Raw genomic sequence first — 17418 nt, forward strand, 5'->3', positions numbered from 1 at the left:
CGACGGTTTGCGACGGCCCGTACCGACGGACTAGTGTGAAAGTAGCCTTATCCGCAACGCGTGCACATAGCCTTACAGTTCACAGCTACTTCTCTCCTCACTGCTCTTCCCACATGAGTCACATTTGCAGGATCCGTTTTTTGGCCATAATGATGGATTGCGACGGAGCCCAGAAGACGGAAGTGTGAAAGTAGCCCTGAATCTGATAAGCTGCAGGCACCAGCCAAGAAAGGAAAAAAAAATTCAGCTCACACTGCAGAGCCAACTCCTTTCATTCACAGCAGGGAGCCGGCTCTTGAACGAACGACACACCCCCCTGTAGCAGCAGTTATTGTCCTGGGACAGTTCTTCCTGCTCCCTGCTGGTAATGCATTAGATGTCTGTCCTCCCTCTATAAGACTGCATTACTGTCACCATTTCCCAAGTGGTCAGGAGATACAAGCCCTGAAGAAAGTGTTATTATCTCCATAATGAAGTTTTTATGACAGCAGATTCTGAGGAAGAAGAGGACCCCAAACTGCTTAGGTCACCATGACCCCCTTCATCCCTCATATTCGGGTGTCTTCTGTGTCATGCTGCCACGTCGTCTCATCCCCCGAATTTCATCCTGATCTTCGCTGATGACCTTGGCTATGGTGACCTGGGGTGTTATGGACACCCTACTTCCCATACTCCTAATCTTGACATTATGGCGGCCAGAGGACTGCGCTTCACAGATTTCTACTCCACTGGTGCTGTGTGCTCACCGTCCAGGTAATATGAAGGATGTCCTCCAGGGGATGGTTGATGTCACTAGGTCATAGTATGGTGGAATTGCTCTGCAGAGTTGTCCAGGCTTGGGATAAACGTCTGCAGTCACTATATTTAACTGCAGACTATCAAATTTTACAGTGTGCACACAGGATTCCCCGGTGCGAACGTCGGTGTGATTGTAGAACTTCTCTCAGTTCACTTGTATTGAGTGCAGCCGGATGAGTCTATACCTGACCCCCAAGTAGTCAGATCACACCATCACTCACACTGGAAAATAATGGCAATGTGCACACTGTCACGATTCAGCAGTCTACAGTCACCTAGAGTGTCTCCAGACTTTGTCCCAAGCTGGACAATCCCTTCAATACTTTATAATATGCATTGTTTCCCGATTTTGTAGCCTATGCCTATTTGACTCTATGAAGGAGGTGGAATCGAGCCAGTAGAAAATGTATGTGACTTACTAAAACGGCGCATTGTGTTTGATTTATTACAAATGTATCTATGGAGAAATTACAGAAGGTTTTTCATACAGAGGAACCGCAGTAGTGTCCTAATTATGCTATAGATGGATAATCCATGCCACAGTTCTTGCTTTTTGTATCACTTGTGCGCTTTTATTTGTTTCACTTACTGATTTCATAATGTCCATCAATCACTACAAGTACATATAAAGACTGGCAAGGATTATTGTATTAATATGATATTTTGGCACTCCAAAAATGCAAGAAATGTTGATTGCTAAAGTGGTGATTATGAGACTCCAACCAAAGGAACTGATAAATACCCAATAGTGATGGGCGAGCACTAAAATGCTCGGGTGCTCGTTGCTCGGGTCGAGCAAATTGGAATACTCCGGTACTCGACCCGAGCAACGAGCCCAATGTAAGTCTATAGGAGAGCCGAGCATTTTTACGGTGATCCCCCCCGGGTGTCCTTTTATGGTCTAAAAACATCAGAAATCGATGGGAACAGTTCTCAAATCGTGGGGATCGCCCCTGGAAGCATTTCTGACTCCTAGGTCACAGCTGTGATCAATGTTGTCGGAGTGTGAAGCCACTTTTACAGGTGCACCAAAAAATATACAAAAAAGAAACCAAAATGGATTTTCCCTGGAAATCTGTTAAGGCACATCCTTTCCAGGGTAATAATTTGTATGTAAGGCAAAATAAAGATTCCCCCCAAAAAATGTACCTCCAGCAATTGGGCTATGTTCACACGTAGCGTTCTTGATACGTTTTTCAAATTTAGCATTGCTTTCAACCAATACAAATGCATTCACTGGGAAATGTCATTGTGTAACAGATAACGCAACAACAGATTGCGTGAGCAGCAGACTCGGTAGTCTGGTTCCGTGTGGGCGTCACTACGGCAAATTTAGTAAATTGGTCAATCATCACTAAACAATAGCCTTGGTGCGCTGGTCCAATTGTCAAGTACCATAAGACGCACTTATTTTCATCCAAATTTGGGAGGAAAGTGTGGGTGCGTCTTATGGTAGGGATGTAGCATGTGGGGAGGGGGGCAGCAGCGAGTGGGATCGCACTGTTATCCCACTTCAGGAGGTAGAAAAATGTCCCGTTGCCTGGAATCAGCTGGGGAAACCATGTGGTCCCGATGATTAAGTGCAGTGAATATTCATTAGCTGCTTCCCCGCCCACCTATCAGCTGAGCGGTGAGCCGGGAGCAGCAAATGAGTACTGCACTTAAGCAGGGACACACATGGTTTCCTCAGCGCTGGATTCCTGCAGCAGCTGGGGAGATCTGTGTCCAGGGGAGGAGGAGGCAGCAGCAGCAGGGTTCGGGGGAGAGGAGATCGCTGCATACCTGCAGGGGCTGGAGCTGAGTGCTGTGCAGTGTGCACAAGGAGGACCTGTGTGATATCAGAAGTGGGCGGGCTGGAGCATCACATGGCAGCACAGAGCCCTCCCTCTTCTTGACATCATCACAGGTCCTTCAGACTCCCCACTAGAAACTGCAGGCTTCCTCTTATAACCTGTGCTGTGGAAAGGCAACAAGAGGGAGGGCTCTGTGTGTGCAGCCATGGGATGTTTTTACCTCACCACAGTGGCTGGCTGCCACAATTAAGAGGTTAGTCTAGAAAACACAATAAAGCACTCTGCCACTCCTTTGGTGAACTATAACTCCCAGCATGTCATAGGATCTGCAGGACATGCTGGGAGTTATAGTTCTCCCATGGGATTTTAAAGCAGCACTCCAGTGTTATTTTGCAGTGCTGGAGTGGTGCTTTCAATATAAGCCCTGTGCCCCCATTCTTATACTCACCCTCCAGCGTCTTCATATAGTACTTCACAGACACCACACTGGTCCCGCAGCTTCCAACATAATAACATACTATTATATATAACACCACATATAATAGTATGTTATTAAATATTTTACCACATTTTTTTGCTTCAAATATTTTTTTCCCTATTTTCCACCTCTAAAACCTGGGTGCGCCTTATAGTCCGGTGCGTCTTATAGTCCGAAAAATACAGTAATCTATGGTCAGGAGGTCCATGGGGCCAGAAGACCTCACCGTCTCTGTGGGAGCTCATTGTTCTGGTGGTTTTACCAGCTCACAACTCCTGCATTGCTGGCATACTTTCTCCACAATGTTCCTCAGGTTGGGATGATAAAATAGGCATTGCAACCACTGGAAAGTTTTTTCCGGCCCAAAGTGTGCTCCTTTCTCATGCGCTTCCTTAGCCACCTGATCAATCAGTGATGAAGGAATAACCGTCTGCCATACAGGATCGAGTTGTGTTTGCAGGAATACCTTCCGGTACAGGATACCATCCCGCAACTGGAGCCTCTCCCACTGGCGTAACATATTCAGTAGGGTTGAGCGAAACGGATCAGACAAATTAAAAAATCGCCGACTTTCGGCAAATTCGAGCTTCATGAAACCCGACCCGATCCTAGTGTGGGATCGGCCATGAGGTCGCCGATCTGCGCGCAAAAGTCGCATTTCGTATGACGCTTTCAGCGCCATTTTTCAGCCAATGAAGGAGGAAGCAGAGTGTGGGCAGTGTGATGACATAGGTCTCGGTCCCCACCATCTTAGAGAAGGGTATGACCGTGATTGGCATGCTTTCTGCGGCATCACAGGGGCTATAAAGTGGCATGCACGCCGACCGCCATCTTATTTCTGCCGATCTTAGCATAGGGAGAGGTTGCTGCAGCTTCATCAGAAGAAGGGATATAGTTAGGGAGGGAAGATTAACTCCCAAACTGCTTGTGTTGTAGTGATTTTCACTGTCCAACACCACCTTTTCTTTGCAGGGACAGTGGAGGCTATATTTTTGTGCATCAGCGCTGTAGCTTATTAAGCTGCCTTAGGCCTGTTTCACATTTGCGGTTGTGTCCGCAGCATTTCTACCGCAATTATCCGCATGCGTTGTGTTTTCCTATATTTAACATTTCCCCTGAGGAAGATGCCCTTGTAGCATCGATACGCGTGGGGCTCCAGTTCTCCCCAGCATTAGCACTTTATATTTGAACTACCTCATTTCTACTCGGCATCCTTGCACTTTGGGCTCCTTTGGAGTTTACTATCTGCCTCGCTCCTGGTCTTTAGGTGATATATTCCTTTACAACTTGGCTATTGTTTCTGGGTGGAATATCTTTATCTAATATGTGGTTATCTTACCCCCAGTTCTTTGGTTAACATCCTATAGGTTGTTTTGCTTTCATTGGAATTCTTATGGTGCATGAGGGGGCATACTCTGAGCCTAAATTTTGTATATATTATACCTTTGTCCACAATACTGTTTGATGTCTGTATGGTATAGTTTGGTGGTATGAGCATTTATTAGTGTACGTGTTTCAATTTATATGCACGCACCTTCTCTAAATATTTGTCATATTGTTCAGTGCTAAAATGACATTTGTCTCCAACTGTCTGGGGGGTTGCATGTAGCCTACTAGCTATGTGCTGTTTTTTCTGTTTTTAAATGCTTTTAAATGTATGTCTTGTTTTGATGTGCCTTTTTGAATAAAGTTGTTATCTTTTCATGGTCGATCCCAGTGTTATGCATATCCTTTTTCTTAGTTTTTCTATATTTAACATTAGGGACGCATGAGTCTGCGATCGGTTATGTTTTGCCGCGTTTGACGACGCATGCGTCGTTTCGTCGTCTGCGGTTTGGCGTGGTAAACGCAACATGTAGTAATTTTAGAGGCGTCAATTTGCCGCCTAGAAACGTATGCGGTTGTTAGCGCAAGGGATGCGGCAAAAAAACGCATTACTATCTATGGGAATGCATGCGTACACATGTCTTTGCGTACGCATGTGTTTGATGCGCTTGCGTACTTCGGACTGTGCATGCCCATTAAAGACACACCCTCCTGGAAATATCAAACGCATGCACATAAAAAACGCAAACACATGTAAAAACGCATGCAAACGCTGCGGTTTTTTTACCATCATGCGTAAGCTGATGCTGATAAAAAACGCTGCGCTATCAGACGTTTGCATGCGTTTTTGCATGCGTTTGCGGTTGCGGATGATACGCTGCGGATTCTAACGCAAATGTGAAAGTAGCCTTATAAGGCTCCCTGATAGCTGCATTGCTGTTTGCACCGCTGCTGTGCAAACCAGCTGCTTTTTTAAAAGCAAAAATCATGTTGCTCCTTTCTGCACAGTTATCTTGTTAATTTGTCCACACTTTTGTGTGCAGCAGTCCTTTTTATTGCTGCCATACTTGTCCTGAGATCATGGTAGGGAGATTGAAATTGTACTACAGTCCTTGTATTTTTTCATATGTCTTCCAGCCACTTTCTGCCACTTAGATTGCGTTGTTATATACACTGGGCCTGAGTTTTGGTTCAGTCTCCCAAAACAAAGTGAGATTCAAATTCTCACAAAGTGGATATAATTCAGTCCTGTTAGTTTATCGTATGTCAGCCAGCCACTTTCTGCCACTTAGATTGCGTTGTTATATACACTGGGCCTGAGTTTTGGTTCAGTCTCCCCCCAAAAAAAGTGATATTCAAATTCTCACAAAGTGGATATACTTCAGTCCTGTTAGTTTGTCGTATATCAGCCAGCCACTTTCTGCCACTTACATTGTGTTGTTTTATGCACAGGGCCTGAGTTTTGGTTCAGTCTCCCACAAAAAAAGGGAGATTGAAATTCTCAACAAGTTTATATACACCTTCTACCTTGTTTTACAGTACCATATAACGGTTGTTATTTTGGTTAGATTTTCCAAAAAATGAGGAAGTCTGGTGGAAGAGCCCGTGGGCGGTGGTTGCCAGCTGGTACTGATGGTGGTGGTTACTGACTTCTCCAATTCCTCCATTTGCAGCTGCTGAATGTCCACCATAGGCCATTTTTATACCTCCCTAAATGGGCTGAGTACCCCCAGAGGGCCGTGGTCACCACCTGGCGCAAGCACCCGTGCGAGTGCCGTTTGCCTGGACAGGTGGGTGGGCCCACTCTTGGGCGACGGCACAGGGTCCCTCATAGTACAATGAAGTGTCTCTGACGGTGGTGGCGCACAACCAACGTCAGACACACTGTCGTAATATAAGGGGCCCTGTGCCAGTACCGCCGCCCATGAGAGAGTGTTCCCCCCCAGCTCGAACAGTGCTCTACCACTTGCAATACTTACCTCTCCCTGCTCCACCACTGTGTAGTCTGCTGTTAAATCCTTCAATGGCACTGCCAATACAAATTTGCTGAAATGATAGCTGATAGTTAAAATATACAGGGGCCCTGGCCTCCATTTAGACCAGTTAAAACTTTGCGCCTACTACCACTGTCTGCTACTCAGCAGAGGAGCCCACCCCTGTACCTAGCTATGCCACCTGTTTATTTATGAACAATTTTTTGGCAGACATTTAGCCCACTTTATTATTTGGGCCTACTAACTTAGTCTGCTACTCATTACAATTTTCCGACACTGAGCAAAGCAATGTCGCCTGTTTATTTATGAACAATTTTTTGCCAGACTTTTAGCCCATTTTATTATTTGGGCCTACTAACTGTGTCTGCCACTCATTACAGTTTTCCTCCACTGAACAAAGCAATGCCGCCTGTTTAGTCCTGTTACCAATTTTGAACTGCATTTAGCCTACTTTATTATTTGGCCCTTTATCTGTGTTTCCTCCTCATCCTGCCCATTGCCCAGCCACTGCTAGATGAGTCTGCTGGTACATTGACCCAGACCACTACATTCCCCTTGCACTCTACACAGCTAGAATCTGACCCTGCTGAAAGTCAGGTTCCCCTTCCCGCATACTATACCACCTTACACGGAGACAAAGAGGAAGGTGCAGATGAAAGTGCAGGTTCCTTCATCAGGTAGGGGGGCATACTCGTTGGCAACGTCACTGGCACAGGGTCCCTCATAGTACGCAAAAGTGTCTCTGCCAGTGGGAGGCGCCACCCGCCGTCAAACACACCGCCATACTATGAGGGGCCCTGTGCCAGTGCCAACGAGTGGGCCCCTCCTGCTTGCTCAGGATCACAGCACTTGCAAAGTTGAAATACTTACCTCTCCCTGCTCCACCGCCATGACGTATTCCGCATTTCCTGGGCCCACGAAAATCTTGAGCCAGCCCTACCCCCGGCAACTTATACAAATGACCCCCAGTTTTCAATGCCTAACTATTATTATAAAGTAAATTAAGATTGACAAGCTTAAGTAATAAGAATTGATGTTTTTGGCATTAAAATGGGCACTGTAGGTGTTTTCCTGTCCTCCACTTACTGCCGACTTTGATTCCCCATTGACTTGCATTGGGTTTCGTGTTTCAGTCGGCCCCCGACTTTTCGCAATAATCGGTCGATTTCACCCGACCCGACTTTTGACAAAGTTGGCTTTCACGAAACCCGAGTCGATCCGAAAAAAGTAAAAGTCGCTCAACTCTAATCTTCAGCACTACAGGTGACATGGGCCTCCTCTCATGACGATTGGGTATTTATTCAGACACGACCCACCGCCTCAACTGAGCTAGTTCCTGATCTTCTTGCTGCACTCGGACCCACTCGTCGCGAGGCTGCTCCAACAAATTCACACAGGCCTCTTTCTGTTTACTTTCCCTCACCGCTGCCAACGTCCTGGCAGTCTCTCCAAAACCGGGAACTTCCACATCCTCCAGTTCTTCATCCTGGCTGGGTGCTGGTTTGCGATAGTTCACATTCTCGGCTCCTCTTTTATACGAAATTCTGTATCGAAACTTGGCCATTCGGGCTACCCAACATTGTTCTAGGGCCCCTAACTTGGCGTCTCCTCCAGTATGCACAGCACTTTGTCTAGGGTATCTCTCTCCCGGGGAGACCTATGCATGACAGAATTCTGTGCCTCCCCCTCCAGGGCCATCAATGCAATCTCTGCCTCCAGGGCTGGTGTCATGGGGTGCATCTGCATCATTCCCCGGATACGCTTCGTCCAGCTTCACAGCATCACATTGCTCCCAGTGAACCATGGCAAATTATTCAACATGGCTCCCAGGGAAATGCTAGTCCTGGGAGCTTCCCCAACTGCTTGGTCTGCCCTTTCCACGCTACCGTGTGACATCCTGATGACTACGCCAAGTGTAATAGAGTGCAGGGTAGAGTATGTCACCACAGAACAGACAGATCAACTGTTGAGGGGGGTTTATTAACAGGGGCAATATTCTCCTCACAGGGAGAAAACAGTAGAATATAAACTGATAAAATAACTCTGCAAAAATATGGAAAGCAGTATAAGTTCCCAGTCAAACAGTATAACAGTAATAAACAGAATTTCTGGGGAAAACACTTATCAGTCTGATGAGGATTTGCTTGTAGGGTCATCTTCTCCAACATAGGCACTGAGAAACAGCGGCACTTGTTGTCCCTCTGTTATCCATGGGCTGTGTAGTCTCTAGGAACCCGCAACCTGGGGTTTAAGGGGTTACTGTGAAAAGCAGAGGGGATGCTAGGCAAACGGGGTTCCCTGTGCGCTGGCTGAGTCTTTTGCTTCAGCAGTGCAGCCTATCCCGGGAGAACGATGCTCAATCTATTTTTGGGTCTCCCAACAGGAATCAGGGGCTCTGCACTAATACCGTGGGTACTAGAGGCCACTGTCTCTGCACTGATGACTGTCTCTGCACTGACGACTGTCTCTGCACGGGCCACTGTCTCTGCACGGGTCACTGTCTCTGCACGGGTGTCAGGGCGCACCTCTCCAGTCACAGCAGAGTCCACTTTCATGTACTCACAAGATGCAGTCTTTCTGGACAATGTCCCTGTATCAATAGAGAACCATGTGCACTACTAAGGAAGGTGCCATAGTAGGATCCCACACCATGAATCAATACAAAATAAACTAGGCACTCAACTTAAGGATGAATTGTTTGACTTTTAATGTAGTCAAGGCAAAACGTTTCGGCCGCATCTGGCCTTTATCAGTTACAAACGATACAGGAGTGTCAGGGATTCGTGGGAATCCTGTGGATTGTAGTGAGGCACGTCTTGGTATGGTCACTTTCACAAGAGTATAGGGCATCTAAAGGGGAAAAATACACAATGGTAAACAAGCCAGGGGACCTGAATGTGCGCACGTGCCTGGAGAAAGATGCAGCGTCCGCTGCTTGTCAGCTCCCTCACAAAGGGATAACACATAGTGGTTCTCTTACACGGTACTGAAGTCCCCTGAATTGGGTGCCATCCCGACGCGCATTTCGCTGCAATACTGCTCACATGATAAAGCGTTTTTGCAGTTACGCATGTGACTAATCAATAGATGTGGTTTTACCGCATGTAATGATAGCCTATGGGAAATTTACACTGCAGGGAAGGACATGCTGCGGTCTAGAAAGATGCGTCGTATGTCCGGTTACGTAGGTCTGCCGCCTGCGTCTCTGAACGCATAGTGGAGATGGGATTTCATGCAATCCCCTTCAGTATGCTGTAACATCTGGACGCTGTGGGTTGGACGGTGCAGATGTACGCAGCGTCCAGCCTGCAGCGATTACTGACCCTGTGCACATACCCTTTCTGCAAACAGGAAATCACTTTTTTTTTTCCCTTCAAAAAACCCGACTTTCAATAAGCTTTATTTCAAGTGACAAAAAAAACACATGTAATGAAAAAACACATTAAAAACGCATGTAAAAAAAGCAGGTGAGCTGCCAGTGACCTCAGATGCAGATTTTACCTGCGTCAAATCCTGAGCAAATACTGAGCCATTCTTGCCCGTGGAAACATACCCTAACAGCTTGATTATCAAACCAGCAGACAAAGGAGGGGCAATTGTTATCATTAAATCTGACTATATATCAGAAATACATAGACAACTAAATGACACCTCCATTTATTCAGAATTATGAAAGGACCCCACCTATGACATCCAACAGGGCCGGACTGGCCATAGGGCAGTTCTGGCAAATGCCAGAAGGGCCGATGGCAGTAGTGGGCCGCTTGAGTGTGCCGCTGTCGGCACTCTTCCCCCCGCTGTCGCGGCACACTCCCAGCCCCGCATTCAACTATACCGGCGTCATAGACGCCGGTACAGTTGAATGCAATGATGGAGGAGAGTGCGTCTGCTGACGCCCCCTCTCCCATCATTCCCCGCTCTGCCTGCCGCTGACACTGCGGGTGCGCGATGACGTCATATCATCGCGCACCTGCAGTGTGACCGGGCGCCGGGCAGACTGCAGCTGCTGAGACCGGAGCCAGAGGAGAGCAGCGTGGGGCACGAGGAGAGAGGTGAGTAGAGTGTTTGTTTTTTTTTAACAAAGAGTGATGAGTGGATTGTGGAGCTATTGGGGGGGGGGGACTGCCTGCCTGCCTGCATTCCATTCTATGGGGGCTGCCTGCCTGCATTCCATTCTATGGGGGCCGCCTGCCTGCATTCCATTCTATGGGGTCTGCCTGCCTGCATTCCATTCTATGGGGGCTGCCTGCCTGCATTCCATTCTATGGGGGCTGCCTGCCTGCATTCCGTTCTATGGGGGCTGCCTGCCTGCATTCCATTCTATGGGGGCTGCCTGCCTGCATTCCGTTCTATGGGGGCTGCCTGCCTGCAGTACATTCTATGGGGGCTGCCTGCCTGCAGTACATTCTATGGGGGCTGCCTGCCTGCAGTACATTCTATGGGGGCTGCCTGCCTGCAGTACATTCTATGGGGGCTGCCTGCCTGCAGTACATTCTATGGGGGCTGCCTGCCTGCAGTACATTCTGTGGGGGCTGACTGCATTACATTCTATGGGGGCTGTGCTGCATTATATTGTATGGTGGCTGCCTGCATTACATTCTATGGGGCTGGCTGCATTATATTCTATGGGGCTGGCTGCATTCCATTCCATGGGCATGTGCTGCATTATATTCTAGGGGGCTGGCTGCATTCCATTCTATGGGAGCTGTGCTGCATTATATTCTATGGGGCTGTGCTGCATTATATTCTATGGGGGCTGTGCTGCATTAAATTCTATGGGGCTGTGCTGCATTATATTCTATGGGGCTGGCTGCATTCCATTCCATGGGCCTGTGCTGCATTATATTCTATGGGGCTGGCTGCATTCCATTCTATGGGAGCTGTGCTGCATTATATTCTATGGGGCTGTGCTGCATTGCATTCTATGGGGGCTGTGCTGCATTAAATTCTATGGGGGCTGTGCTGCATTACATTCTATGGGGGCTGTGCTGTATTACATTCTATGGGGGCTGTGCTGTATTACATTCTATGGGGGCTGTGCTGTATTACAGTCTATGGGGGCTGAGCTGTATTACATTCTATGGGACTGGGCTGCATTGCATTCTATGGGTGCTGTGCTGTATTACATTCTATGGGGCTGTGCTGTATTATAGTCTATGGGGGCTGAGCTGTATTACATTCTATGGGGCTGTGCTGTATTACATTCTATAGGGGCTGTGCTGTATTACATTCTATGGGGACTGTGCTGCATTACATTCTATGGGGACTGTTCTGCATTACATTCTATGGGGGCTGTGCTGCATTACATTCTATGGGGGGCTGTGCTGCATTACATTCTATGGGGGCTGTGCTGCATTACATTCTATGGGGGCTGTGCAGCATTACATTCTATGGGGGCTGGGCTGCATTACATTCTATGGGGACTGTGCTGTATTATAGTCTATGGGGGCTGTGCTGCATTACATTCTATGGGGGCTGAGCTGTATTATAGTCTATGGGGGCTGAGCTGTAATGTTGGATACAGCTGTAATTATATGTTATATAGTTGTGTTACACTCCCCTCACTTCTTGTAGCCTACAAGTGTACAAAGATATTATACAGTCACCATGCGACAAGTGGGCCTGTGTGACTTCAAATGCCAGGGCTGAATTTTAGTCCCAGTCCGGCCCTGACATCCAATATAAAATTAGTGACATACTTCTTAAGTAGTGATGAGTGAGCATACTCGTTGCTCGGGTTTTCCAGAGCACGCTCGGGTGGTCTCCGAGTGTTTGTGACTGCCGCAGCTGGGTGATTTGCAGCTACTAGACAGCTTGATTACATCTGGGGATTCCCTAGCAACCAGGCAACCTTCACATGTACTCAGGCTGACTAGCAGCTGTAAATCATGCATCTGCTTCAACAAAAACTAAACCTCCGAGCAGTCACAAATACTCGGAGACCGCCCGAGCGTGCTCAGGAAAGCCCGAGCAACGAGAATACTCGCTCATCACTATTCTTAAGTTTACCGGTTTGTGCGTTCCGGATCAGAAAACTTGTGAATTCCTCACTAAAAATAACCCAGTGATTTCGGTTTTCTATACACTACCAAAAATTCACAAGAATTTGGAACACCCTCCCGGTAGACCAATAGTGGCCTCCACTGAACCTATTCTTTCTCCCATCTCTAGTTACTTTGAGAAGGTCCTCATCCCACTCATCCAAAGGACTTATTCTTTTCTCCTTGACACTGGGGCCTTTTTTCAAATCATCAGGGATTTGGATAGTATCCCCAAAGATGCCCTTTTGGTATCATTCGACGTTAGGGATTTATATACCTCAATCCCACATCAACATGGTATATAATCAGTACGTCGACTTTTTGTCACATCTGACATGGATATGAATTAAACTAATCTCTGTGTGGAACTTCTCTCCTTAGTAGTTTACAAATATTTTATGTTCCAGGATACTTTTTATTTGCAAATCTGGGGTACAGCAATGGGTTCCAATGTGGCATGCCTTACGCTAACTGCTACATGGCGCATTTTGAAGAAACAGGCATAAATAGTAATCATCTTTATCAAAACACTGTCATCCTTTGTAAACAATATATTGATGATGTTTTTGGCATATGGGGTGGCACATTGGAGTCCTTGGACCTATTTTTTTTATTTTCTCAATACATCTGGGCCTGGTCTCTGTTTCACGATGTCTTGTGACCCCTCCAAAATCAATTTCCTTGACACACTGATCATAAAGGATATGAATGGCACCCTCTCCACTGATCTATACACAAAGGCTACTGACCGCAACAGCCGTTTACATTATGAAAGTCTTCATCCAGGTTCCACCAATTGTTCCATTCCCACATCCCAATTCAAAAGAGTTAATCGCATAGTCTCTGACAGTAATCGTCGTAACCAACGATTAAATGAAACGCATTCTAAATTCAGTGAGAGGGGATATCCTGATATACTTCTAAATGAGTCACGAACAACTCAAACAAATAAACGTGCTAGACCCACCAACAGGATCCCATTTGTTCATGCCTTTCACCCATATGCATATCTCCTACATAAAGCTATTAGGAGACATTGGCCTTTATTACGAACAGCACACCCGGACACTGCAGAGTTTGACCAACCGTTTTTGCCATGTTTCAGACGTGCACCTAACTTAAGAGACACTCTAGTTAGGGCTGATATCGGTACAGGCCACCCAGCACAGAGACAATGTTTTCTATCCCATCCAATCCTAAGAAGCGCACCTTCCCCTGTCTGAATTGCACCCAATGTAACAATGTTCTGAGGGGTGACAAAATATATCATCCACAAGCAGGGAAGAGTTTTAAAATACAAGTTTTTTTACTTGCGAAACATCATACGTGGTTTACGTCATTAAACGCACGTGTGGTCTTTTATATTATATGTGGGGGAGATGGCGCAACCAGTGAAAGACCGTATCTCAAAACACAAATCAACCATGCGATGTCAAAATCTTTTGCTACCATTCCACATCACTTTGTTACGTCAGGCCACAGAATCACACAACTTAAATTTCAAGTATTGTAACAAATACTGCCACCACGACGAGGGAGGTCCGGATAGGCTAGGTTTACTGGGACCACACATTGGATACCCTTGCTCCAAAAGGTCTAAACAGAGAGTATGACCTACTGTCATTTATTTAATGTGCTTTGGAATGTCTCTTTTATACACCTTCATATGTATATGTGTGTGTGTGTACTGTATATATATCTATATATATATATCTATATATATATATATTCACACACATATATAATATAACGGCGGGAGTGTCACTCTGTCCGTCCACTTTATAGACTGCACAAGCGGAAACGCCTGCGCAGTCTGGACCCCACAGAGTGACGTAGCCCAGGAAATCGTGGTATGTGTAAGCACTGAACGCATACTGCGATCTCAGACAGAGAAGCAGGGACGTGCCAGGAGGGTGAGTATGCTATATTCACCTGTCCCCGTTCCACCATTGTGCGCCGCTCTGTCTTCGGCATCCTCTGCCTATGACGTTCAGGTCAGAGGGCGCGATGACGTGTTAGTGCGCGCCCTCTGACTGAACTGTCACAGCCAGAGGACCCAGAAGACAGAGCGTCGTGCAGCGGTGGAATGGGGGCAGGTGAATATTGCAAATGTCGAGGGCCTGAGCCAGCAGCGACTCCGAACCTGACCCCCATAGCGTGCCGGTGTCCCCGCCTGCTCAGGCCCCCAGCACTCGGCGCCCAGTGACGAGAGGTGAGTATGTCATTTTTTTATTCGCAGCAGCATACTGGGCATATTATACTATGGAGCATCTTATGGGGGCCATCAACCTTTATGGAGCAGCATATGGGGCATATTATACTATGGAGCATCTTATGGGGGCCATCAACCTTTATGGAGCAGCGCATGGGGCGTATGGATGGGAGCAGCACATGACAGAATAGGGGTGCAGGATGAGAGCAGCACATGACAGGATGGGGGTGCAGAATGGGTGCAGCACATTACAGAATGGGGGCGCAGGATGGGTGCAGCACATTACAGAATGGGGGAGCAGGATAGCAGTACATTACAGAATGGGGGCGCAGGATGGGAGCACATGACAGGATTGGGGCGCAGGATGGGAGCACATGACAGGACGGCGGTGCAGGATGGGAGCAGCACATGACAGAATGGGGGCGCAGGATGGGAGCAGCACATGACAAAACGGGGCACAGGATGGGAGCAGCACATGACAACGGGGGCACAGGATGGGAGCAGCACATTACAGAATGATGGCGCAGGATGGGAGCAGCACATGACAGGATGGGGTGCAGGTTGGGAGCAGCACATGACAGAATGGGGGCGCAGGATGAGAGCAGCACATGACAGGATGAGAGCGCAGGATGGGAGCAGCACATGACAGGATGGGAACGCCGGATGAGAGCAGCACATTACAGACTGGGGGCGCAGGATGAGAGCAACACAAGACAGGATGGTGGCGCAGGATGGGAGCAGCACATGACAGGATGGTTGCGCAGGATGGGAGCAGCACATGACAGAATGGGGCACAGGATAGGAGCAGCACATGACAGGATGGGGGCGCAGGATGAGAGCAGCACTTGACAGCATGGGGGCGCAGGATGGGAGCAGCACATGACAGGATGGGGGCGCAGGAAGAGAGTAGCTCATAACAAGATGGAGGTGCACAAAACAGAATGAGAGCGCAGGATGGGGGCTGCACTTGACAGGATGGGGCCGCAAGATGGTAGCAGCACATGACAAGATTAGGGAGCAGGATGGAAGCAGCACATACCAGGACGGAGACAATATACCAATATAAATGCTCGCCACCCGGGCGTAGAACGGGTTCAATAGCTAGTAGAACTTTTCAACCTTTTCCCACATATCATGCTTCAAACATAAAGATACCAAATGTAAATTTTTGGTGAAGAATCAACAACAAGTGGAACACAATTGTGAAGATGAACGAAATTTAAAGTGGGGCGTGCAATATTATTCGGCCCCTTTAACTTAATACTTTGTTGTACCACCTTTTGCTGTGATTACAGCTGCAAGTCGCTTGAGGTATGTCTCTATCAGTTTTGTACATCGAGAGACTGAAATTCTTGCCCATTCTTCCTTGGCAAACAGCTCGAGCTCAGTGAGGTTTGATGGAGATAGTTTGTGAACAGCAGTTTTCAGCTCTTTCCACAGATTCTCGATTGGATTGAAGTCTGGACTTTGACTTGGCCATTCTAACAACTGGATACATTTATTTGTGAACCATTCCATTGTAGATTTTGCTTTATGTTTGGGATCATTATCTTGTTGGAAGGCAAATCTCCGTCCCAGTCTCAGGTCTTTTGCAGACTCCAACAGGTTTTCTTCAAGAATGGTCCTGTATTTGGCTCCATCCATCTTCCCATCAATTTTAACCATCTTCCCTGTCCCTGCTGAAGAAAAGCAGGCCCAAACCATGATGCTGCCACCACCATGTTTGGCAGTGTAGATGGTGTGTTCAGGATGATGAGCTGTGTTGCCTTTACGCCAAACATGTCATTTGGCATTGTTGCAAAAAAGTTCGATTTTGGTTTCATCTGAACAGAGCACCTTCTTCCACATGTTTGGTGTGTCTCCCAGGAGGCTTGTTGCAAACTTTAAACAACACTTTTCATGGATATCTTTGAGAAATGGCTTTCTACTTGCCACTCTTCCATAAAGGCCACATTTGTGCAGTGTACGACTGATTGTTGTCCTATGGACAGACTGTCCAACCTCAGCTGTAGATCTCTGCAGTTCATCCAGAGCGATCATGGGCCTCTTGGCTGCATCTCTAATCAGTCTTCTCCTTGTTTGAGATGAAAGTTTAGAAGGACGGCGGGGTCTTGGTAGATTTGCAGTGGTATGTGTTGTGAATTCTGCTTATGGGTTCCCTCCGGTGGTAGTAGGTGGTAATGCAGTTGTCCCTGGGTTGCAGTCCTGGTCAGGTGTGTCTGCTGATTGCAGTTCTGACTGGGGTATTTAGGTGTGCAGGATTCATTAGTCCTTGCCAGTTGTCAATTGTTGTTGGGAGGTGTTGTACCTCTGCCTGGTTCCTCCTGCCTTTCTTCCAAATCAGCAAAGATAAGTGTCTGGGTTTTTTTTCTGTGGCACACATGCTGTGTGCTTCATAATTCAGTGCTATTCTTTGTGTTTTCTTGTCCAGCTTAGATTGTGTCAGTATTTTCTCAGTCTTGTTGGATTCTCTGGGGTTGCAGATATTCATTCCACGTCTTTAGTTAGATTGTGGAATTTTTTGTATTATCTGCGGTGGATATGTTTGGAAGGGTTTTATTACTGACCGCCTAGTAATCTGTCCTATCCTTTCCTATTTAGCTAGAGTGGCCTCTTTTGCTAAATCCTGTTTTCTACCTGCGTGTGTCTCTTCTTCTCCTACTCACAGTCATTATTCGTGGGGGGCTGCCTATCCTTTGGGGGTCTGGTTATGGACTGGTAATTTAGGAGCGACATGCGACTAGCTCTGGGCAGGTGGTAACTATACAGACCGCAG

General features: G+C 47.1%; 1 protein-coding gene across 1 annotated transcript in view; it reads left to right on the top strand.

Moving 5' to 3' along the window:
• Positions 1 to 303: 303 nt before the first annotated feature.
• LOC143775775 (arylsulfatase A-like) overlaps positions 304 to 17418 on the top strand; it is a 131627-nt gene continuing 114512 nt past the window's right edge. The window contains exon 1 of the mRNA XM_077264309.1: positions 304 to 753. Coding sequence (XP_077120424.1) covers positions 689 to 753 — 65 coding nt within the window. The 5' untranslated portion in view covers positions 304 to 688. The remainder of the gene's footprint in view (positions 754 to 17418) is intronic.

The sequence above is a fragment of the Ranitomeya variabilis genome, chromosome 5, assembly GCF_051348905.1.
Source record: "Ranitomeya variabilis isolate aRanVar5 chromosome 5, aRanVar5.hap1, whole genome shotgun sequence".
Taxonomy (NCBI): Eukaryota; Metazoa; Chordata; class Amphibia; order Anura; family Dendrobatidae; genus Ranitomeya; species Ranitomeya variabilis.